At 39.1% G+C, this 26,524-nt stretch overlaps 1 protein-coding gene across 3 annotated transcripts in view; it reads right to left on the bottom strand.

Annotated features, from left to right (window-relative positions):
• LOC150082968 (putative phosphorylase b kinase regulatory subunit beta) overlaps positions 1 to 26,524 on the bottom strand; it is a 735,196-nt gene that overhangs the window by 159,914 nt on the left and 548,758 nt on the right. For all 3 annotated transcript variants that reach the window (XM_090377701.1, XM_090377699.1, XM_090377700.1), the window contains exon 25: positions 593 to 659. In XM_090377701.1, coding sequence (XP_090233827.1) covers positions 593 to 659 — 67 coding nt within the window. The remainder of the gene's footprint in view (positions 1 to 592; positions 660 to 26,524) is intronic.

The following is a 26,524-nucleotide window of genomic DNA, read 5'->3' as shown; positions in this document are numbered from 1 at the left end:
CACCTACTTTCAACTTTTATCATTACATGTATACAAAATCAAAAGCAGATCTAAGATTACGCTAAAAGATGATAATTTCTGGGCATTAGATGTTTTTGGCTTAATTCAGTTCTTTGATTAACATGTTCATTTCAGGGCTAGCAGGAGTATAACATTACGTGCCAAGCCTTGTAATAGTTACAATGGTAAATTAAGTAAAAAGCCTATCCTCACTTGTCAATAAGCTTAATATTGACTTCTTCAGGAAACCACAGGAAACTTATGGCAAAATCAAGTTAAATTTCTTTGTTATCTCTCCAGACAGCATCTATATTCATCAGGAATATTTTCTCTTTTTGCAGCTCTAATCAATTGATATTAATTTTTAAAAATTTTTTATATATTTTATTTATTTATTTATAAAGTTATTATTTTTATGCTATCGCAGACAATAATTATAAACTATAACAAATTTATAATTTATTTATTCACCTAATTTAATTATCACTATGTTAAAAATGTCTCAGTCATTACTAGGTTATTAAAAATTTCAACATACACCTTTGTTGCATAAAATAAAATAAAAGCAATATTTACTTTAATAAATACTCACTGGTGGCATTTCATTAGTGGATTCACTTAAAAATTTCATATGCAATATCATAGCTTGTAACACCCATCTGAAATAAATGTTTAAATATCAGTAAATGTAATTTAAAGAATATATCAACGATAAAATAAAAATATAACAGTAACTTGCATGTCATTTTGTCAGATCATATCTACTTTTTATGTGATTTTTATTCATAATTGCAATTCAGTGAAACTATGATAATTATAAGATTGAATGTAATTATCATTGAATTTAATTATGTTTGCACTGGTTGGAAGAATGAATAAGTAATGGGGCATATGTATAGAAATGAACTCTTCTATAGCAGGCATTAGTCAACTGTAGCCACTAGACATCTCAATTAATGAACCCTTTAAAGTATTCATGCATGAGGAATGAGTCAAATGGATGAAGGCACCAAGTCATGATTTTGCATCATAGCTTCACTGCCATCAAGGGTACTTCTTTTTCAATGCTCTTGATGGCAATGAAAGATAAAGTACTCTTTGAACCAAGTTCAGACGAAAACATCACTAATGATGAGTTGTTGGAGTTCTACAATGAGTAAAAGCTTTGCTGTGCACAGACATTTAACTAGAACTTCTGAATTTGTGTTTCAATTATATGAAATAAATCTTTTTCCCAAAATTTGCCTTTAAAACGAGTGCATCTTACTGTCTGAAAAATATGGTATACAGGTAGTTCCCGACTTTACGAGTTAATTCGTTCCCAGTGCGCGCTTGTAAAGCAGGAATTTATTTCCCATAGGCATAATGTTAAAATAGGGGTTATGTTCTCAACAATGAAATTAGTTAGCTAATTAGTTTATGTTTAAACAATGACTGATTTATCCAAAGAAATGAAAATGTACCCTGTAAAATCATGCAAATTATAATAATAAGGAAATTATTTATGACTTACAAATGTTAAAGAATATTTATTCTTAGTCATCATCATCAACTAAATGTTGATCACTTGGCTCAGCACTCGTTGGTTTGTTGCAGAAGGAGTCGCCTTCTTCAGAAATGCTTCAAGAGGTGTTTGTTTCCAAGATAATCTTCTCTTTTCTTTATAAGTTTCAATAGCATGCATAAGCATTTTTTAACGGAATGCACAAATTTGTGTGGAGTAACAAGTTTACAAAGCTTAAAAAAAAAGGAATGAAGAGAAGATTCTGAAAATTTATTTGTTTTCTTATACGATTGAAGATTTCAGTAAAGGGGAAATACATTTCACCATAATAACGTTAAAAACCACACAGTTCAGCTATTGGTATTTTTGCAAATGCGATAACATGGAGTTTACTACCCGTTTATAATTTCTTGCAGTAACAGAAAAGCTCAATAAACTGGAAAGTGCAAATTGTTTTTACTGTTTTATGGTCATGACTTCCAGAAACATATTTTAGAAAAATATCACAAAGTCGTTCAAAATTGGTTCTTATAACAGAACATACGTTGATGAGCAAAAACATTACGACCACCTACCTAATATGATGTTAGTCCTCCACGTGCAGGCAAAACAGCTTGTACCTGGCGAGGCATGGACACTACAAGATTTCTAAATGTGTCTTGTGAAATCTCGTACCAACAGGTAACCAGCAGATCCTTTAACTCCTGTAAGGTCCGTGGTTGAGATGACGCAGATCGGAGTTGTTGTTCTAACACAAACCACAGATGCTCGATGGGATTCATGTCTGGGGAATTTGGAGGCCAGGGCAATACCTGGAAGCCTTCCTCATATTCTGCAAACCAGTCTCAAACAATCCTGGTGGTATGGCAAGGCGCATTATCCTGCTGAAAGATGGCACCACCAGAGGGGAAGATTGCTGCCATGAAAGGGTATAACTGGTCAGCAATGATGTTTAGGTAAAGTGTGTTTATGTCTAGTGGCACCAGGGGTTTCCACCATCAACAAGTTGCTTACATTGTGGGTGTGCCAGTTTGCTGGGAAAGCCAGAGATTTAAAAATGTGAGAGTATTGAATTTGTGTTATGTCGTGTGCCATTGTTCATCTGGTCGTTTAGCTGCTAGACCCCTGCTGAGGCCCAAAGTTGCCCCACTTACGCCCCCATGGAGGCAGACCAGGAACCTAGTAGACTATATTTACTCTGGCAGGTCCTGCCGCCTAATTTCCTGAGATTTCAGCAGCTAGGACCTTAGAAAAAAAAAAAAAAAAAAAAAAAATTATATATACAGTTGACTCTAGATTTTTTGGGATAGATGGTAAAAAACAAATCCCGGATAATCGATTTCCCGGTTAATCCAAAAGTCCCCGACACACACAAGAGATACGTTACAGGACTTCTTACTTCATCGAGTTTTACGTAACTCGGGAATGACTAATAACATATTGCTACTGTATTATTATTATTATTGACAAATCTGAATTCCGCGGAATACTTGTTAATGTTTGGCCATTTTGATCCATCCTTATTATAATGATTCCTTAGAGATTTAAAAGATGAACCATTTTCAAACTTTTGAATAATTTCAAGTTTTTGTTTAACTGAAAACGCAACTCTTTTGTGTTTACCCATCATTTTCGCGATTTCTAAACAAAAAAAAAAAAAAAATATATATATATATATACTATAAAAGAAATTCCGACATCTCTGACATAAATAACAAAACAAAATTTGTCCTTTTGTGCTGCAACGGAACACAACAATCGACGTGATGCACTAAAACAAACTAAACATTTGTTTCTTTTTTTTCCTTTTTTTTTTTTGAGCGGTGAGTGTGAAGACAGCGGGATTGCAAGATAATAGGTATACTAATCTCCCAACAACGACTTATAATGCCGCTTGTCGCTTATTTATGACTTGCAAAATATCTGTTTATACCTATTCTAGTTATTACTTGAATTTTTTGATTTCTGGTTGATTATTTATTTTATTTTTTTTTAATTTGGAGTCTTGGAAGTGTCCCAGTTAATTTGATCCCAGTTAATTGAGAGTCTGCTGTATATAAGAATATATACATATACACACATACTTATAAAAAATATACGTGTGTGTAATATGTACATGTGTACATGTGCATGTCTTCAATTGCGTGGGAAAATATCGCTTAGATGTAAGAAGGCCGAAAGTGGGCATAGTTAATTTGGAGTTGTTTAAAGTTTTGGTGTGGGGGCATACGCTTGTGTAAAGATAGAGAAGGAGGAGACTGTAGACTGGGGGGGGGAGTAAGGCAGAAGTATGGGGACAATAGAGTAGGCTACCCCAGTAGATCAGTGAGGCATGCACATGCCTCACCAGAAGGAAAGGAGGGGTGGGGGCATTCCCACCCCAGGATTTAAAGAGAGTCGGGCTAGGTTGCCTGGCTCAGATCGCCATGTGGTGTCAGCATCTGGGCTGTGTGTCACACACGACAACTCCATCTGAGTTGTCGGTCCGACATGGATGTTCTCAGGTTCTGCTTGTGGTTGTAGGCGACTAGTCGGGTACCTTGTGTGTGTTCATTATTAAGTTCACTTCTTGTTCCTCCTTCGTTGTCATAGTCGATGTACCTATGGTTCAGTCCAGTTTGTTTTTAGTTGGGGTCTCGTTCTTGCGGGCAATCCCTGAGTGTTTTTTGTTCTTTTGTTGTGTTTATAGTAGTAGTAGTAGGCTGTTCGCCTGCTTTGTGAATTGACATTTGTCCTCTGTCGGTGTCTCGTCTGTGATAGGACACTGAGGTTTCCAGGCTTTTCTCGTTGGTTACTGTCCATATTTTTAAACAGTGCCTTGGGGTTTAGATTTATCCTGATCCAGTTATTTTAGTCAGGATTGAATTTATACTGGGAGTGTTGTCAGTTGTGGGTGATGGCATAGTTGGTTCACAACTGACAACACTCCCAGTATAGTGTTGTCAGTTGTGAACGATGGCATAGTTGGCTCTCCGTCTTGCAAACAATTTCTGGGAAAAATCAGTGAATGCTAGGTACTCATCTTTGGCGTCCAGGTGGTGTTGCTGTTCAAGACCTCTTGGTAGGTATCTGATCTTGGTGATTAGGGTGTTGCGTAGGTTGTCATAGAGCTTGCAGTCATACATGAGGTACTGCCAGCTCTCTAATCCTCTGCAAACGCAGGTGGGGTTGTCCTGGATCCCAAGGAGTGATAACTTTGCATTAATGGCCCCATGGCCTGTGAATAGATAGGTTGATTGTAAGCCAGGGGAGAACCAGTTTGGTGACGTGGGGTATACTTGAGTCACGTTAGGTATGAATTTTCTCGTGATGTCCCCAGTACTGGAGTTTTGTCATCTCTCCTGCCACACCTGTATTGGGTGCGCGCTCAGTCTCTTCTTCTGTTTTCTGATTAGCGTCCAGGTTGTTGTGAAGTCCAGGCAGGTTTTTGAGATGCCCTTGGTATGGAAGTCCTCGGGTACTGACAGTACTGCACACACACGGGTGATGGGCAGTAGTATGGTTCTTTGGGTGGTGTCTATTAGTCGCCTGTTGGAAGTGAATATGGCCTTTTGGAAACACACACCTGCAGCATACGTTATGATGGGGATGTACACAGCCTTGTAGAAAAGATGGAGTGTGCGCCAGGTGAGGCCTCAATCCTTTCGGGTGATTCTTGCGATCATGGCTGAGTAGGATCTGATTTTTTTGCGGATATATTTTATATGCTCTCTGAAGGTTGTCTAGTGTTAAAAATGCATTTATTTTTAACCGTATTGGTACATTCTTAGAGAGCACAAGGGCCTCATACTTTTTTGCTGCACTGTATCTGTCATACGATATTTACCTCGCCGGAGAAGGCAGAATTACTTTCGCTTTCGCATGGGAGCAGAGCCGCACCCACGAAATTCCAAAACCACCGTCCGACGCCTGCCGTACGTTATTTACTCGTTCGGAGCGGGCAAGCGTATTGTTGACGAAAAACAGGGGAGTTAGATTTTCGGAGAACACTACTAGTATTGTGTTTGATTCAGGCATCAGCAGAGTGTTTATTATTTCACAGTTTCTTGTGTCGGAGTAGACGATTTTATGTCCGTTTTGGCTTTTGGGCGAGCCTCATACAAACATGTAATTCTTTCAACGACTTTCATAAATCGGATTTTCGGTTGAGTCTGAACGCTGTAAAAATACAGTTCCCCAGATGTTTTTCCGTTTGACGAAACTAACTAGAAGGGAAATAGGGGGGAAGGCAGTTCGGTTAACAGTTAGGGTGTGGGAATAGTTGAAGTCGGAGTTCGAGGCAGTTGGAGCCGAGCCTTACACAGTGAGAGTTGGTCAGTGAAAGAGCTGTGACTTGTAAGGGCAGTTAGCGGAGTTTGAGTTAGGATTTTGTTAAGATAGAGAGCCGTCGCAATGATAATCTTTTTTAGAATGTGAAGAAAATATTCTTAAGAAGGGGAAACGAAAAGTCGGAAGAAGAAGAAGGCAAAAAACTCGTTAATGAGATATAGGAAGGAATCGAGATGAACTACTGTCCGGTAACTACAGTTCCTGAGGCGATGCTGAATTATTCGGGTAAGTTAACCCTCGTTATTTAATTATAAACGGAACTTAATTGCGCTAAGTCGAACATACTTCCATCCCCCCCTTTTATATATTTTTTATGTGCTTAAAGACATCGATCCTCACGCACACTCATACTTTGATGAGAGTTTTGTTATTTTACTTAGCATTTCATATTTAATAGATACTATAACTTGTACATGAATACCGGACGTTATTTAATTAGAATTAATTATAATTAAATATTAAAACTGAATAATCCTAATTAACATTAAAACTGAATATTATAATTAAATATTATAACTGAATATTATAATTAAATAGTAAGACTGAATATTAATCATGGCCTACAATCTTACATGTTCCACCAATGTGGTGTAATATTCGTCAGCTACGCGATGTATGAACGCTCTTTGGCTGTCGATTGTTCATGAAGAACATAACAATTTGCAAACCCATACCATTATTAATTAATCCGTTGGTTACCTAAATATGTAAAGGTATAAAAGCTCAAGGCTATTTTACTAAAGACTGATACATTGTTTTGTCTAACTGTATTTTGTAACAATTTAGTATGTTTAATAAACCATGTTTTGTTTGCTAATTTTTGCCTATTGATTACTCTCTGATGACACATGATTTCTTTGAATGGATTACTGATAAAGAACTGTTAAGGCGGCGCTTTTGATTCTAATCAAATAGAAAGGAGTCAAAGGTGAAAATCACACAACGCAATCTTTGATGTTGCAGACTAGCTCAACGTCCATCTGGGTTAGTTTTCAGAACACGGGATTTGTCCTAACTAACTGCTAGACGATTACATGAAAGCCAGGTTTCTCCGGATGCAAATATTAGTGTAACTCTTGCAAAGAACATTTATTCCTAACTGACACATCACACCGTAACTGAGAATTGTTGGAACCCTAGCAAGTTTATACTACAACGGAGAAAAGACTTGCGCAACACTGTTGCCAATTGTGTCCAGGATTGAAGTGTGTCCTTGCGGGATGAAAAACCCGATTTATATGAATGCCCGTAAATGATTCTGATGGTTGTAGACTGAGGAACGTACTTCTAATAGAAAGGATTGGGACAGCACTGATTTTTGTGTGTACAGAGACTAGTCATAGGCATTTTTTTTTACAGCAGTACAAATAAAACAGACGTCTCCAGGAACACTCATTTGAACAACAGGCAGCAACTTGTAATGTTTTAAACTAGAAAATTTATCAAAAAATAAGAATAAAACGAGTTGCTACATGTTGTATTACCTTTCGTTTTAGAATTGCTAGTTATTAACAATATATTTCTGTTTCAGCTCAACGGAAAGGTAGGTTTTACACCATTTTGGGGGACATTAATTTTACACAGACACTAATTAGGCCAAAAATGGAGGGACAAAGCCCCCAAACCTCGGGTATAGAAAATTCTGTTCCACCTTTTGGAACCCAGGAGACACAACCCCCTCCCGAAATGGGCAGACCTTATTTGGCAAATATTGCTGGTTATTTGGGTTTAGTGCCAGTTTTCTCTGGCAAAGTAGATGAAGGTCCGTCTGTTCAATATTTTTTTGAAATGCTAGAAAGTGTAGGACAATTAGCACTTTGGGGAAATTGCGAATTAATAGCTGTCTGTAAGTCCAAAGTTCGCTCTCTTGCTGCGGAATTCCTCGCAAATTCTGTAGACTTACGTAAAGAAAAAGATTATAGCGTGTTTAAAAATGCATTTTTGGCTCAGTTCGAAAAAACGGAACCTAGTGTGACATGTCTACATAATTTTTCACATGCTGTACAATTGCCTAATGAGACCGTAGCAAATTTTGCTACGAGGGTTAAAAATTTGGCCCGTTTAGCGTTTAACACGAAAAGTGAGTCGCCAGAGGCATTATCAATATTAGATCAGGCAATGCTGGCTCAATTTCTCAGGGGCGTTTCAAATAAGATCAAGAGGCTGGTTCTTTCACAAAATCCTCTCACCTTCACACAAGCAATTACAGTGGCGAAACGAGAGGAAACCAACGAGCTTATTACAGAAACAAAACACAGGTCAATTAATGCCATGTATAGTCAGAATAACAGTGATGGAGAAATATGGGACCAACAAGAAAACTATCTTAAAGAAATCATTAAGCCATTACAGGACCAGATAAAAGACCTACAGCAATTGCTACATACACTAGCTGTAAATAATATTACACACAATAATTTAAAAACACAAGGCACAGATAATAACAGGTATCATCCAAGCCAAAGTTTTAATACGGAAACTTATGCATCCCCCCCTTTCTGCGATCACGTAGCGTTCCCCGTAAGGCACTCACAGTCAGGAAGGGCGCTGCTAGGATATGCTACGAATGGGGTCAACAATCACGAGTACCGACGCTATGGAGAACCGAATTATGACCGGAAGCATGGGTTACCGAATCACATAGACGCTAGGGAGCAGGGACAGAATCATTTTGCTGGCTGCGGCCGTTCAAGCAATCGCCGGCCGGCACCGAATTTTTCTCCTTCTCGGCATGATTGGCGCTCGACGCGCGAATACACTGCAGTGCCAAAAAATGGGACAGCCTATGTTAATGGAAAGAGCAGTAATTTTAATAGAAATAGAGATACATTAACAGATAAAACTTATAATAACAATCGAAATAGGGATAATATGAGCTCATTTACAAGGGAAAGAAGGGGAACACCCAGAGATGAATGTACCTTTGATCAAACTCAGCACAGATCTATTTTGGGAAGATCACCAAATCATGTAGACTATAGGCAAAATGGGGAGAGGTATTTATGACAAAGAAGGAACATGGTGCGAAATGGAAGGAACTTCCAACGCAATAAAACCGCTTCCCCTCGCCAGAATTTCCATAGATTCGATAAATCTTATGCCTATCAGAGAAATATACATGGGGTGTATATATTAAATAATGATGCCAAACTGCCGCTAGTTAATGGGTACGTTCAAGGCATCCCAGCCAAGTTTTTGGTGGACACGGGAGCAAGTGTATCGCTTTTATGCACAGATTTATTTAATAAAATTAAGCATGATAGATCATTGAATCCCAGACATCCAGATTTAACTGTAACTGGAGTCTCAGGTTATGTGGTTCCAATACATACAGAAATTACAGTAAATTTTAAGTTAGATCAGGCGACTTTTCGGGATAAGATTTTGGTAGCTTCAGGAAATTTTAAGGACCAGTACGATGTAATCTTAGGATTAAATATTTTAAGGCGATTTTCGTTTACATTAGACTTGGGTAAGGGAATTATACACTCTGCCCCTTTGAACATTTGCTTAAGGGAAGAGGGTAGCGAGGAGCAAGGCGTAAGAGACCAGTATTTGAATTTAAAACCGTCGGTAGCTAAATTAACTTCCAAACATTTGATCCCCGCCTCATCAGAAACAGTAGTAACGGCTGTTTGTAACCATCTTGCTGCTTCTGCCGAACAGTTAGTGTTGACAGAACCTAACTCTAACTTAGGTCGTGATGACTTGGCAGTCAAATGCTCAATAGACAGATTAGGTCCAGATGGCAGAGTGTCTGTTCTTGTAGCCAATCTGACTAATGAGCCCCTCCACCTTCCCAAAGGGATGAATATCGCTAGTCTTGAGGGTGTTAGGGATAATACAGTTGTTTTTACAGGTGAGGAAGCTAATGAGAAAACTACAGCCCCGGTGACTTTGCAAGACTTTGACCTCGATCACTTGACAGATGATCAAAGGCATAAACTGTCCGATTTGTTATATGAGTATAGAGATATTTTCGCTAAATCACTAGCTCAGCTAGGAAATTCGAAGGTGCTAAAACATAGGATTAGATTGACTGATAATGTACCGGTGAAGCAGACAGCCTATAGAATTCCATTTTTGTTAAAAGATGAAGTTCGAAGGCAGGTAAATGAACTATTGGAATCAAACATCATACAACCAAGCCATTCCCCATATGCAGCGCCAATAGTTCTAGTCAAAAAGCCTGATTCGAGTTATAAGATGTGTGTGGACTTTCGAAAATTAAATGCTAAAATTCTTTCTGATAATTATTCTCTCCCTAATGTCAGTGAAGTACTCCATCATCTCGCACAAGCGCGTTATTTTACTTCTCTTGATTTAAGAAGTGGATTCCAGCAAATTGAGGTGCACCCAGGTGATCGTCACAAAACTGCCTTCACTACTGGAGAATCCTTATATGAGTTTTCTCGATTACCGCATGGATTAAAGAATGGATTTTCGTCGCTCTTGAAAGCCTTATCATTAGTGCTTCATGGACTTGGAGAAGAATCGATTTTCGCTTACCTTGAACACATAATTATTGCATCGCCCAACCTTAATGAGCATCTCTTGAAGCTGCAAAAGGTTTTCCAGCGTCTGAGAGAATACGACCTTAAGCTAAAACCTAAGAAATGTGAGTTCCTAAAAGAACAATTAAAATACCTTGGGCATTTAATCAATTCTGAAGGTATTCGTCCCGATCCAGACCAGGTGGCTGCTGTTCGAGATGCAGTTCCCCCAAGAACTGCGAAACAAGTGCGATCTTTTCTAGGAATGGCAGGATTTTACAGGAAATTTATTCCAAATTTTTCAGAGATTGCGAGACCTCTAACAAATTTGACAAAGAAAGAAACACCATTTGTCTGGAACAGCTCAACGCAGCAGGCTTTCGACCAGTTAAAGACTGTTCTGACCACCCCACCTTTGTTGGTCTACCCTGACTTTTCCCGACCTTTCGTGGTATCTGCTGATGCATCTTCATATTGTGTCGCAGCATGCTTAGAAGTACAGATAGATGAGAATTCTAGACAGCCAGTAGCTTATGCGTCTAGACTGTTAAAAAAGTCAGAATTGAACTACAGTACTACTGAGAAAGAAGCCTTGGCTATAATCTTTGCAGTCATGCAATTTAAACCTTTTCTAGTGTCAAATCACTTTACACTAATAACTGATCATCAACCATTGAGTTTTTTGCTTAACTTAAAGAACCCATCGCCTAGATTAGCCCGCTGGAGCATGTTGTTGCAAGAATACGATTTTCAAATTGTCTACCGCCCTGGTCGAGTTCATTCAAATGCAGATTTCCTTTCTAGACCTGTGTTAGAGGAAGATGAGTCACAGAAAAAGCACAGGAAACAAAGAAATATGAAGGTAGTCGCTCCAATATCAACAGAGGCAAATCAGGAACCAGTGATTTTTCCTCAAAATCAAACCAGAACTTTGATCAAAACTCTACAGAGAGAAGATCCGATCTTGCGGAAATTAATCGAAGCGCTAGAAGGAACACTCCAGGCATCAACAAGAGTGCCAGATTCCTTTTATATGAGTAATGATGGATTATTGTACCACTATACTCTGTCTGGCTCTGGAAACACCCGAGAAGACCCAAATGAACAGTTAGTCGTTCCAGAAGGTCTAAAGGGGGAAATTTTAAAATCATGCCATGACGATTTACTTTCTGGAGGCCATTTAGGGTTACAGAAGACACTGGAAAAAGTTAAAAGGGACTTTTTCTGGTCAGGCATGTACGCAGATATCCGGAATTATCTTGAATCTTGCCCATCTTGCATGGAACGAAAAGGTTTTAACCCTAAAGCTAAAGCGGCTCTGATGAGAGTCCCAGTCGAAAACGCCCCTTGGGTGAGGGTGTCTTTAGATATTTTGGGACCTCTCCCAATGACACTGAAAGGAAACAAGTATTTGCTGTTGGCAGTTGACAACTTTACTCGTTATGCCGAAGTGGTCCCACTGCAGACTCAAAAAGCGGATGAAGTTGCTACAGCTTTTATTAATAATGTGATTGCTAGGCATGGAATTCCTAAGTACATTCTTACAGACCAAGGCACAAATTTCATGTCCTCTTTGGTACGACAAGTGTGTGAGAGGTTGAATATTCATCAAATTCATACGTCTCGATATCATCCGCAAACAAATGCCAAAGTAGAACGTCTAAATCGCACCTTAGCAAATATTTTATCGCATGTCATAAATGAGGCTCAATCAGACTGGGATGAAATGACGCCATTAGCGATAGCTGTGTACCATGCAGCAACCCATAGTGCTACTCAGGAATCGCCCAATTTCTTAATCTATGGTAGAGATTTAGTGTTACCATCTGACCTATGGCATGGAAAAACCAGACGGAGCTATGCCTCGTTAGAAAACTACTCAGAACAAATGTGTGCACGTCTCCAAAGGACTTATGAGATTGTGTCTCAACATTTGGAAGAGGCTGTACAGAAACAAGAAGAACGCAGAACTGCTGTGGCAGTAGATAAAAATATTCGTGTTGGAAGTTTAGTTTACCTGTTCACACCTAAGATAAAGACAGGTACTACGAAGAAACTGGCCCGATTAAGCTCAGGTCCATACCGGGTAATTAGGCAAACTTCTTTGGTCAATTATGAGATACAAAATCTGTATAACCCAAAGGACAGGCAGATAGTGCATGTGGATCGGTTGACAAAGGTTGTTGATCGGAAAGTTTTTCCCGAACTTAGAATAGGAGAGGAAGAAGAGCCCGAAGATAATGAATCACTGGATCAAACATGTACAGAGACAGTGCCTAAGGAAACTTGGATCTTTGATGAGCCCTTATTAGAAGAATGTGCGTTGATTCCACCAATACACCCCAGACCTGTGAGACTACAACCAGATAGAACGGTGAGTTTGCCTGTATCAATCCCATTGTCTTCTCTCCCATCGAGGAATCAGTGGAGGACAGAGCCGTCTGGAAGTTCAGACAGAATTACACAGGCACCCACCCAGTCTCACCCATACAACTTACGTAGCCGTGTGACTCACCCCCCTCCTGTGGTGTCTAGTATCTCTCCACCACAAAATGAAGTGGTGCCCGAGTCAGTTCCAGTTAGAAGAGATGAGGCAGAACAAAATTATCCTACCATAGGAACAGAGAATCAGAGGAGTGAACCTCCAGATCAAAATAGTGAAGAACAGAGAACTGCAGACCCAGATGAACAGCCAAGTATGGTGGATAGGACCTTTCAGTGGATGCTAGGAGCGCCACTGGCAGCGAGGTTAAACCGACGAGTTGAAGGCGAAGGATTTGATTGGGCAGGCGCACTTAGAGATGCTTGGAGAGATTAAGAAAAAAAAAAAAAAGAGAGAAATTGTAAGATAGAAACCCTGAAGAATGAAAGAACAGTGTGGGAGGAGGCTCACTATTGTGTTTCCTCTGTCTTGAAGGAACAGGACAATTTTTCTTTGTTGGAACAGGAGAGGCACATGAGAGTGACATTTCTTTTCTGTATTTATTTGTAGTGTAATTGGCAGGCCTTATGTATATGTCAGAGGCTAGCAGCGAATCGTATTGGCTAGCAGAGTTGGATCGTAGATTGTTAGGAACCCACCAGTTATTTTCTACAGAATCTGTTTGATGCCACCAATGTAAAGGTGGATCAGGTTAGACACAGTGGGACGTGTGTTGACTGGTGAGCAAGCCCAGTTTTCACCATATGGAAAAGGTTACCTTAATGAGAAAAAAAAAGGGGATAAGCGAAGTTATGGCAAACAAAGGATCAAAGAACGTAACCATAGAGGTGAAGATATTGATCATTTTTGTTGGATTCTGTCAGTATGTTTTATCAGCAGTTGTGTAAATAGATGGAGCAGCAAGCACAGAGTATTGAATGATGATGGTGGAAACACAGGAAAGAAAAAAAAAAAAAACCTAAATTCCATGTAAAGTAAGAATCATTATCCGAAAAAAAAAAAGAAAAGGGGAGTAAAAGGAGAGTAGCACTACAGCTTCTGATCAAATATGACCAGTGATGGAATATTTCTATTGAACAGACATTATTATTTTTTTTTGCACAAACATATCAAGTTTATAAAATTATACAGGATTAAATGCAGAGAGGAAGGGTGCATTTTGTCTAGGGCATGGCCAGTAAGCCCCTGGTTACTTTTGTTTTCTCTCTCTCTCATTGCATAGCTAAAATTTAAGTTCAGGTGATTGGATCCAGAGAAAAAAAAAAATCATATTTGGTTCTTTCATTTTGGGGACGAGGTGAAGCAATTGTCCTGGGAACGGCTGGTTCCACCCAGGTACTACTTGTTTTGTCTTTTTCCTGAAGAAAAGACTAAAGGAAAAGAAGGTAACATCTGAATTTCAAGGTCTACACTTGGGATCCATCTCCCTGTGCTATTTTGGAAAAAAAAAAAAAAAAACACCTCTCAGTTTTGCTCTCAGATAAGGATGTGAAACAACACAAATCAGATTTCTAGTTCCATAATTAAATTTTTTCAAATAAAGTTTACCTACTATTGAGGACTCCATCATGGATGAAATTAAGGGAGTGATTGATATCATGTGAATGTAGATAAGTCAATATAGAACAAACACATAGTTAATATCAACTATAATGAAAAGGAAACGGAAACAAGACTGCTGAGTATTGTACTCATGCTCGTACCTTCAAGATTCCAGACTGCTGATGAATAAAACACTGTGTTAATTAGGAAAACTGGGGACGATTTTCAAAATAAGAGAATGGTTACTAAATATTTATTTTGGATGGGAATCTTGCTATTTTTCCATGCATGGCATGTTTTGTTTTCCAAATAAATTGAGTGATTCATTTCTGAAATGGAATGTAAGGAAATCGAGAAAGTGACATTTGAGGTTGTGAGTGAGGAGAGAAAGAGTGAATAAGTGGAATTATTCTCCTTGCTTGTGTTTTTTTTTCTCTCTTCCCACTTGCAGTTACATCAACATTATTAGTCAGGAATGTGTTAAATTTTGTGACCAAACTGAGAGCCTTCCTCCTCACACGAATGCTGTGACTGTGGAGAGCTATGGCATACAAAGATGTGGGCCAAGATGGTGTCCATGCAGAAACTTTGAAGACCTTGGTGCTCAGTCGGCCCAAGAAAACCCCGGCAGATTGTTAATCATCCCCTTCAACAACAGGTTGTTTGTTGATATCCTGTGGTTTAGAGGTGAAGAAGATGCACCCTCAGCAAAGGAGATTCTCATAATTGGATGTGACAATCAGTACATGGTTTCAGTTCAAGAGCAAGGAGCTCTCAACTTCTTGACCCTCTGGGTCATGGATCGACCTGATTGCTATGCCGTGCTAGTCAATTCTCACCAAAGGGGTTGAAAAGCACAATTCCTACAGGAGACCCTTCCCTTTAGAACAGTAGTAGACATAAGGGACTTCTCCTTGCCCAGATAAGGAACTATTACCATTACCAAGAGACAACCCTTTCTTGTGTCCTTGGAAACGCTTGGTGGAGCACTGTGCAGTGCACTCAACCAATACCTCCATTCAGTAGCTTGAGTTTAAAGGACTAGTGAAGTTGGAGAAGGCTACTGACCAGATTGAATGTTGAGATAAATAAGGACTGATATATTACTGTCAGATGTTCATGTTGAACAATTACATAATATGTTTTCATAATAATCACAGTTTGTAACCAGTTTATGTTACTGCAGTATTGAATTATCATGTATGTAATCTTAGCTCTATATATATATATTAGACATATATAACCATTGAATGTCAGACATTAGTATTGTACAATTTCTGAACAGGTGTAGAAGTGACTGACAGAAGTGCAACATCTGTCAGAAGTATTTATGCACTGATTATTATTATACTGCATAAATAGTTATATAATCTCAGGGACAATTACTTATCAATTAATCTAATATGTTACTCTTTATCTCTTTTATATTTTTGTGGATGTAGCCATTGTAATTGTTTGTTCCTTAAGCATTTTTTTTTGTATTAAACCCTGACTATGTATTGTAAGGGATGGCTAATCTACGTTCAATTTAGCTTAAATATATAATTACACAAAGGTTGAAATAACATTATATATACAATGTACTGTCTTGGTTGTTAATTGTCATAGATGTGAATTCTGTTTTGTGTTAGATATACATCATATTTTGTAAACAATATTAGAAACAAGGACAGATATTAATACTTTTGTACTTCTATTTGTTTCATGTCATGTTACTGCATCGAATGGTGATGGATGTCACACATCACCTACATCCTCCATGTTCCAGAGGAGATGAACTCTTACCGATTCTTCAGATAATGAAAGATAGTTTCTCCAATACGACAGAACTTTGATGGTCCAGAACCAACAATAGTGAACAAAAAGAACATCCTACAGCACAATCAATAAACAGAAATGAGTAAAACCAAGAGAGACACTGTCATAATTCTCCAAGAACACTTACCATTTTTTACTGTGTTAATTTTTTTTTTGCTGCAAAGATTGTTGTTGTTGTCTCTCCAACCAGGTAAGGTTGTCATGTGCAAAAGTGTAAAAACATGAACAGTAATTATCCTCAGACAACAATATTTATGTATTGTACACTATGTGTTGAACACAGTGTTATATTTGACACCTTTTGTTTAATTTAGGTTAATTTGATTATGTAAGAGGAAAGATGTCTGATTTTCCCCCCCTAAAGGCCCCATGCTCAATCTTTGAGTTTGTGTAATGCTTTAAATTTTGAGCATGTGAAATTTTCTTTTCACTTGCGCAAAATCTACTGGTGGCGCGGAGGGGTGTTAAAAATGCATTTATTTTTAACCGTATTGGTACATTCTTAGAGAGCACAAGGGCCTCATACTTTTTTGCTGCACTGTATCTGTCATACGATATTTACCTCGCCGGAGAAGGCAGAATTACTTTCGCTTTCGCATGGGAGCAGAGCCGCACCCACGAAATTCCAAAACCACCGTCCGACGCCTGCCGTACGTTATTTACTCGTTCGGAGCGGGCAAGCGTATTGTTGACGAAAAACAGGGGAGTTAGATTTTCGGAGAACACTACTAGTATTGTGTTTGATTCAGGCATCAGCAGAGTGTTTATTATTTCATAGTTTCTTGTGTCGGAGTAGACGATTTTATGTCCGTTTTGGCTTTTGGGCGAGCCTCATACAAACATGTAATTCTTTCAACGACTTTCATAAATCGGATTTTCGGTTGAGTCTGAACGCTGTAAAAATACAGTTCCCCAGATGTTTTTCCGTTTGACGAAACTAACTAGAAGGGAAATAGGGGGGAAGGCAGTTCGGTTAACAGTTAGGGTGTGGGAATAGTTGAAGTCGGAGTTCGAGGCAGTTGGAGCCGAGCCTTACACAGTGAGAGTTGGTCAGTGAAAGAGCTGTGACTTGTAAGGGCAGTTAGCGGAGTTTGAGTTAGGATTTTGTTAAGATAGAGAGCCGTCGCAATGATAATCTTTTTTTAGAATGTGAAGAAAATATTCTTAAGAAGGGGAAACGAAAAGTCGGAAGAAGAAGAAGGCAAAAAACTCGTTAATGAGATATAGGAAGGAATCGAGATGAACTACTGTCCGGTAACTACAGTTCCTGAGGCGATGCTGAATTATTCGGGTAAGTTAACCCTCGTTATTTAATTATAAACGGAACTTAATTGCGCTAAGTCGAACATACTTCCATCCCCCCCTTTTATATATTTTTTATGTGCTTAAAGACATCGATCCTCACGCACACTCATACTTTGATGAGAGTTTTGTTATTTTACTTAGCATTTCATATTTAATAGATACTATAACTTGTACATGAATACCGGACGTTATTTAATTAGAATTAATTATAATTAAATATTAAAACTGAATAATCCTAATTAACATTAAAACTGAATATTATAATTAAATATTATAACTGAATATTATAATTAAATATTATAACTGAATATTATAATTAAATAGTAAGACTGAATATTAATCATGGCCTACAATCTTACATGTTCCACCAATGTGGTGTAATATTCGTCAGCTACGCGATGTATGAACGCTCTTTGGCTGTCGATTGTTCATGAAGAACATAACAATTTGCAAACCCATACCATTATTAATTAATCCGTTGGTTACCTAAATATGTAAAGGTATAAAAGCTCAAGGCTATTTTACTAAAGACTGATACATTGTTTTGTCTAACTGTATTTTGTAACAATTTAGTATGTTTAATAAACCATGTTTTGTTTGCTAATTTTTGCCTATTGATTACTCTCTGATGACACATGATTTCTTTGAATGGATTACTGATAAAGAACTGTTAAGGCGGCGCTTTTGATTCTAATCAAATAGAAAGGAGTCAAAGGTGAAAATCACACAACGCAATCTTTGATGTTGCAGACTAGCTCAACGTCCATCTGGGTTAGTTTTCAGAACACGGGATTTGTCCTAACTAACTGCTAGACGATTACATGAAAGCCAGGTTTCTCCGGATGCAAATATTAGTGTAACTCTTGCAAAGAACATTTATTCCTAACTGACACATCACACCATAACTGAGAATTGTTGGAACCCTAGCAAGTTTATACTACAACAGAGAAAAGACCTTGCGCAACACTAGGATTACACCCAAATATTTGAACTGTGCAGAGAATTTAATGGTTGTATTGTTTATCTTTATTTGTGGGGGCCATCTGATTTGTAAGGTTCCTTTGAGCAACACTGCATTGGTCTTTGCTGGGGAGATGTGTAGCTGATTGTGTCGAGCCCATTGCTGCAGTTTGTCCAGGGAGGTGTTGGCCATGCTTTCCAGTTCTGCTCGTGAATAACAGTAATGATGAGGTTATCAGCGAAAGCCTGAGTTTTGACCTCGCCAAGATTCTGGGTAAGGAAGCTGTCCAGTACAATGTTCCACAGTAGAGGGTTCAGGACCGAGCCCTGCAGGCAGCCTCTGTAAATGTTTCTAGTCAATGTCTGGAAGGGGGCTTTCACTGTGATTTCTCTGTCTGAGAAGTAGCTTTGGATCAAATTGTAGAGGTTTCCCGGAACACTAGCGGCCCTGAACCTCGCCAGGACGCTCGGCCACCAAAGGGAGTCGAAAGCCCCGGCGAAGTCCACAGAGATCATGAGGAAATATTTTTTGTTGCATGTGGCCACTTTATCCAGTAGGTGCTGAAGTGCATCCACTGCCGAGGACCCCTGTCTGAAACCAAACTGGTTCGTGGAGGAAAGCCCAGCCCTGTCATAATGCTTCCAGAGTCGGGAGTATAGAAGGCGTTCTAGTAGTTTGCTTATTACAGTGAGAAGGGCGATAGGCCTGTATGAGTCTGGAGGTTTGGAAGAAGTCTTTAAGATTAATTTTACGTTAGCCTTCTTCTAATCTGTTGGGAAGGTTCCAGTTTGAAGGCAGTTGTTATAGAAATTGAGGAGCAGGTCGAGTGCGATCTCGACCACTTTTTTAATCATTTCTGATTCAAGCAGGTCCAGTCCTGAGCATTTGTTTGATTTTATCAGTGAGGCGGCTGCAGTGAGTTCCTCTTCAGTGAAGTATGGTTCTGCTTCCTGGGTCTGATAGGCATCATTTTGTTGGCACTGATGGTTCTGCTCCTGGGTTGTCAGTGGGACTGTAGGGCAGAAGACTGTATTTAGGATGTTTGTTATTGAGCTTGCCCATGTAGTTATGTCTCCAATCGGGAGTCGGGTTGCAGCAAATACCTCACCACTGGGAAGTTTGTTTGTAGTAACTTTGTGCACAATTCCCCAAGGGTCGCCGTTTCCGGTGGTCTGAACAAAGTGCTCCCAACTTTCGTGTTTTGCTCTTTGTATCTGGTTAGTGTACATTTTTCTTGAGGTCCTGTAATTTTGCCTCATGGCCTCTACTTCCGCAGCCAGCCAGGTTCTTCTTGCTCTTTGGAAAGCCTTTCGTCTGGTTTGGGTCTCTTTCCTAAGTCGCTGCAGTTTCCTACTCCACCAGGGTACCATGCCAGGGACTGGATTTTTCTTAGGTATTGACGTTTCGCCAGCTCGTGTGATCAATGCTGTGATTCTTTTTTGTAGTATGCTGGAGTCCTGTTCGGTCAGTAATTCTTCGCAATGTTTCTGTTGTTCAGCAGTCAGTGTTGCCGTGAAGGTTTCCCAGTTTGCCTTTCCGGATGGAGAATCTTCGATGAATCTGCCTTATGAGAGGAGGTTGGTTAACTGTGTGGTTGAGGTGGAAGGTGATAGCTCGATGGTCTGAGGTGGTCCATGCATCATCCACCCGTTAATATTACTTGCTGTGTTTCTAGTAGCCATTGTCACATCAATGGTTGTCTCCCCCATGGTGTTACAAAAGGCCGGGAGGTTGTTAGGCTGATTCAGGACCGTGATGGGGGAGTTTGCCACGAACTCCTCCAGCCTTCGCTCGCTTCTGGTTCCCCGGCGGTCTGCTGTGTGGCTGTGCCAAACTGGCGACCTGCAGTTTGCATCAGTACCTATAATAATCCGTGTTACTGGCAGTGTGTACAGGACTGTTTGGAGGTACCTAATTGCAAAGGTGATATCTTCCCCAGGACAGCAGTTGAAAGCAATGATGTAGTAGGAGCCCAGGGCGGTGAGTATGTGGGCACAGGCTGCCCAAGCTGTGCAGAGATGCGTGATCCTTGTTGCAGTTATGTCTGGGTTCCTGACCACTACTGCGGCCCATGGGGTGTCATCTTCCGTTTGAATAATTTTATAGTTCAGGGGGTATCCTCTGACTGGCTTGAAAGCAGTATATGGCTCTTGTTGGATGAGGATGTCAATATTCTCCTCACCCACTTTCACTCTGACCTGATTAGCCACTGCTCTGGCTCTTTGCACATTAATATGCAGAAAGGTGACCTGGATATTGTTGTATGCTCTATTGTGTGTCCCCCATAGTCTAGTCGGGCTTGGTAGAGACACTTGACTTTTTGGTACACATTTATTTATTGTTCCTGAGTGAGTGTTTGGCATCCATTTTGAGACTTTTACAGTTGTTGCACTTTGATTCTTCAGTTTTGTTTGGGTAATTGGCAAAGGAATGCCTTTGGTAGCACAGTGGCCGCAGGTTGGTTCGGTGTGTGTGTGTGCAAGCATGGGTAGTGTGCCCAAACTTGCAACACCTAAAACTTTTGGGGATCACTACCCGTTCCTGAAAGCAGTGACTACTCCAATTGATAAAGATCCTAGGCTGTCTGGCAAGAGCCTGCCAAGCCACCGGGGCGAGGTCTAATATCCTGTTTACTCTGGATGGGTTTCTCGATGGATGGCGTACTGTATTTGGGAGTGAGCAATGTTTCAGGGTTTTAGTCTGGTAGGGTGTGCACCAGGTTCCGTTGGTATATCTCTTTTACGATTTGGTCTCGAGTTACTTCTTTTTCCAGGTCATAGATCACTATAGCCGGCCCTTTCCTTTTCGGGGCAGTTGCAGACAGTCCTAAGTCAGGCATCCTGACATTTTGTATTATTTTTTCCGCCTCATCTCTTGTTTCAGTCTCGATCAGGACTCCAGCATTCCTGGTCTTCCGGACTGCTCTTATTCGTGTGTTTTTAAGCTTGTCTTGGAGTTTGGTGATGACTTGCTTCTTTAATTCTTCAGCAGTTTGACTTTCATCAGGGGCTATTGGTCGTAGCACCACCAGATTTGGTTGTGGCAGGAGCGTTTTCCTCTTGGGGAGAGGAGGTACAGTGGACCCGTTTTGCTGTGCGTTTTCTGTGGTATTCCTTAGTGCTTGGGAGTATGTGGGCGCATGCTGTGGCATTTGTTTTGCCCCACATTCAGCGTAGGCTTGCAGTTTAGCATTGGCCCTTTCACTCTCGAGGTAGGCTTCGACAAGGAGTGCATCAAGTTTGTTCTACAATGTTATTATTTGAGTCCTTAGTGCAGTGTTGACTGTATGTTTGCTCTTTAAAGAGGAATTCTAGAGCAGTTTTCAGGAACAGGGATTTTTCATATATTGTACCCTCGGGTAAGGTAGGATACAGGGAGGTTTCCTGTGTCCCGTCACCGTTAGTCTCCTTTGTCGCAATCGCTGTGAGGTTTTCCTGCGTTTCCCTTATCTCCGTCTGGGAACAGGTTTTTATTTCAAATTTTGGCATCGGGCCTTTTTTGTTTTTCTTCTTACCTGTTTGGGGGGTCCCGGAACGGGGATCCATCCCTTCATTCTGTTGGTCTGTGTTGATAGTGCATTCATCGCCTTGGGTTTCCCTAAGAGGGTCTCTGCTTTTGTCCATGTTCCTTTCCATATCACTATTTCTGGATAACCGAGAGTTGGTTTATCAGGATTTCCTCTCTACTGTCGAGAAGCACTGTGAGCGTTATGAAAAATGAAGTCAGCTACAAGTAGCACAAAAAGAAGATGAGTTATGAGGCTTTAAGTTACTGGGCGATCCCCCTCAGTCACTTGTGGGGGAGGGAATAGCCGGGTGCAAAAATAGCCCTAGAACAACGGGACTACTTACCTAGGGGGTTTCTGGGCACAGTGAACATGATTAAATAGACAGTAGAATCTACCAGAGAAAAGTTCTGCCTTTACCATGGAAAGTCTATGGCAGGGGGGGGGAGCACATAAAAGTCATTATTTTTGGGTAAAACTCATACACAGTTTAGTGGGAAATGTTGGGACACAAATGTCCAAGGTTACAAGCACCATTGCACCTCCCAAGAGCAATGTAGAAACGTGGCGATCGCGTTATATCGGTTGCCTCTCTATATCCCAAATGTCAGCCATATGGTGACCATGTGGTCTGACACAAAGAATACAAATAGTGACGCTTCTAACCAGCCAAATTCCCAACAAAGCACAGAAAGTTTCTCACCTCCACTGGAGTTGAGGAATCACTGTATATACTTTTGATGAGGAAAACACTTTAAACTGAAATCCACAAATGGACCCAGGGTATCCCAGTAGAACATCGTCCAAAGCACAACACCGCCGCCACCAGCTTGTTTTCGTCCCACAGTCCATCCAGGCGCTATCACTTCCCCAGGTAAACGACCCACACGTACCTGACTGTCCACATGGTGCAACAGGAAACGTGATTCATCGGATCAGACGACCTTCTTCCAATCACTCAAGGTCCTGTTTCAATGCTTGTGTGCCCATTGTAGGCACTGTCACCTGTGAATCGTGGTTAGCATGGGTACTTGAAGCGGCCTGCGGCTACGCAGCCCCATTTTCAGCAGGGTTCGATGTACTGTGTGTTGTGACACATTACTCTCATCACCAGCATTCCAATTACTGACTAGTTGCACCACAGTCACTCTTCTGTTGCCATGTACCATCCGGGAGAGCCTTCGCTCACCTCAAGCATTGATGAACCGTGGTCGTCCAACACCTTGCTGGCTGTTCGTGGGTTTCCCCTCCTCGGACCACTTTCGGTAGGTAGTCCGAGGAGGGAAAACCCACTGATGATGGGCTCACGGTCAGCCGTACTACCATGGCTGACCGTGAGCCCATCAGCAGTGCCGTTTTGGATATGCTCTGACCCAGTCGTCTGGCCATTACAATTTGGCCTTTGTCAAACTCGCTTAAGTTCACTGCCTTTCCCATCTGAAGAACAAGAGTAACATTGATTAACGGAGCTCAGTATCAGGTGTTTTTTATACCGTGTCCCGACCCGTGCACGAGCAGTAGTTCTTCGATTTGCATAACGATTTGTTGGTCATAATGTTTCGTTGTATGATAACGATGAAAGTGTAGTGCATTTTAATGATTTGAATTGGTAACTAATACAATTTACACTATAAAAACAACCTTTTAGAGAGTTATATAGCGAAAATTTCAACTTCCGAGGTTGTGGAATTAATTACAAAAAACACTTGCATCGTTATCATATCGTAATGTGAACCCAATGTGTTATTGGGTTCACATCACGATAATTTTACGATAAGATGGTGTCTCTGGAATGGATTAATATCGTAAAGCGGGGTACACTGTATTGTATAGTTACGCGCGTGGTTTGAAATGTGATATTTATGAATGTTTAAGATTCATTTGTTTGCAATTAATGCTCATATTTTCGATTTTGTTGATACTTGATACTTAAAAAAAAAAAAAAAATCCATCAAGGATCTTGTAAAGAATTCTGAAACTGAATTTTTTTTTTTTTTTTTTCAAATAGTTCAGGTATGAGAAATTGCCAATTATGCACAATAAAGTTCATATTTCTTACTTTACAATGGACAAAACATTTCTCCTTGAAAGGAGAAAGTATATGTTTATTCTATTTATTTAATTTTTTCTACATTGGTTGTTAGTATTAATAGTGGCAAATGATGCAAGAAACAAGTTTTATACAGATAGCATCAGTCAAAAAAAAATATCACCTCATCTGTCCATCTTCTCTAACAATTTTCTAAATTCTTCTTTAAATTTATTCAAACATTCTACCTCCACAAAACACGAAATGAAAGTTTCTCTCTGACTGAAAGCAGATTTTTGCATATTTATCCTGTAACCATCCTTTTTCAATTTAAACTAATATATATCCCATATGTGTGTGTTGCCCGAGTAAGGATTAGGGCTCACGATACCTATCAAAATCTTAATACTGGTATTTCAGTATTTTTACTTTTATAACACTGGGATACTGGTATTAATACCAGTATTCCAAACACAAAAATTTTTCTCAATAAATTTTGATAACAATTAGGTGCAATAAATGAAGGAAAAAACAAGTAATTACTTGAATTCATGTTTTAAATCAAACTTCTATTAAAATAAATATTCTGATAAAAATTATTAAAAATATAGTTATTCTTAAAACAAAAAAAAATACATACAGCCACTCCCCAACTTACGTAAGTCGGAATTTCCCTGAATGCTTACGCAGCACTCGCAACTATGCGCGATGAATTTGATTGAAGCAAAGAAAATGTTCGACAAACATGTAAATAGAATTATTATTCAATTTTTTTATCTCATACACAGGAAAAATTATAAAAGTGTACAAAATTACAAGAAGTACAAAATTATAAAATTACAAAAAGAGAGAGGAAACAGGCATAATGTCAGCAAGTTTTAGCTTTCGAGCATTGTTGCCAGAATTAATTCTCCGGCTGATAACATGCCACTGTGGAGATTTAGATGGGGTTTTTTCTACCACATCACAAAATTTCTCTGCAGCTGCAGAATCGGCAATGGAGACTTCACTGCATACTTTAATGGTTTGGAAAAAACATTTGGAAAACCAGCGTGATGTTTTAACCCATTAAACCACCCGTTGCTTCCCACAAACTTGGCTTCGGGGTTCACCACACTTATCCTTAATATCTTCATAAATACTACTTGCTTTTGTTTGAATGGTCATTGGACTCAGGGGCACTTGCTTTTGAATCTGATTTTCCATCCAATATTATTAATAGCTTTTCCATCTTCAATATAGCACTGAACATTGTTTTCTGATCACTGCTGATCTTAAATGCATTGATCCTTTAACATGTTCTTTTATAGATGCATTGTCCTTTAAAATAGTATTCACTATTGAAGCAGTGAGACTTAATTCCATGCAATAGATGACAAACTTTGTCTTGCTTCATACTTATTAATTAATCACCTTGATTTCTAATTTTGTTTCGTTTCCTAGCACTGCCAGCACTTGCACTTTCCATTGGTCCTTTTCCCTTCACCATTGTAATAAGTAAATAGGAATGAAGAGAAGATTCTTTCTTAAAATTTATTTGATTTTTATATGATTGAATATTTCAGTGAAGGGGAACTCATTTCACCATACTATTGTAAAAACCCACAGAACTCCAGTTATTGGTATTATAGCAATTGCAATAAGATCAAGTTTACTACCTATTCATAATCAATTTTGTTAACAGAAAAGCCCAATAAACCAGAAAGTGCAAATTGTTTTTACTGTTTTCTGGTAGTGACCTCCATAAATGTGTTTTAGAAAAATATCACAAAGGCTTTTAAATTGATTCTAATAATGGAACATATGATAACGATGAAAGTGTAGCACAATCTACATTATAAAAATGACCTTTTAGAGAGATAAATAGCTTAGTTATAAGTGAAAATTTCAACTTCAGTTGTCTTGGAACAAATTACCAAAAAAAAAAAAAAAAAAAAAAAAAAACAATGTGTTATTGGGTTCATGATACCTCCATTTATTCCTATGGGATGCAAAATATGTTTCCATGATTTTTTAAATTTGCACCAGTTGGCAAAAACTTACATAAAGTTGAATTTCTGTAAGTCGAGTATTATGTAAGCCAGGGAGTGCCTGTACTGATACTGCAAATTTTAGTTATGTTTTGTTTAAGCATACATACTACCTGTCCGAATAAAGTGAGCTCTTAAATAAGCAATCAACAATGTTATTGTTTAAACTGGATCTAATTTTAATACATATTTGATTAGTGACAGAAAACACCCATTTGGATTTTATGCTGAATGATGCTTGTGTACTGAGATAGTCATACACAAGTTGCAAGTTTATTCCCCTTTATTTCCTCATCTTCAAAAAATGTTATTTCCTTTTTAATCGTATTTTCTAGGCTTTGAACTTTTTTTAGCAGGAGCAGTTAAAAGTATTTCATTAATTGCTGACTCAAGTTTATCTTTTAATATTTTATTAGAGTCAGGCAATTTCTTATTTTGGAAAGAATTTGTGTAACACTGACATTCTGTTTCATTTTGGTCTTGTAAAGTTGAATTGTATTCATCATTTTCTGAAGGAGAAAGACATTTTATTAAGCGAAGTATAATTTTCATTATAGTATCTTTA

The sequence above is a fragment of the Mastigoproctus giganteus genome, chromosome 7, assembly GCF_048544385.1.
Source record: "Mastigoproctus giganteus isolate SK-2022 chromosome 7, ASM4854438v1, whole genome shotgun sequence".
Lineage (NCBI taxonomy): Eukaryota > Metazoa > Arthropoda > Arachnida > Uropygi > Thelyphonidae > Mastigoproctus > Mastigoproctus giganteus.
Note: the sequence above shows the minus strand (reverse complement) of the source record. Positions and strands in the feature narration are given on the sequence as shown.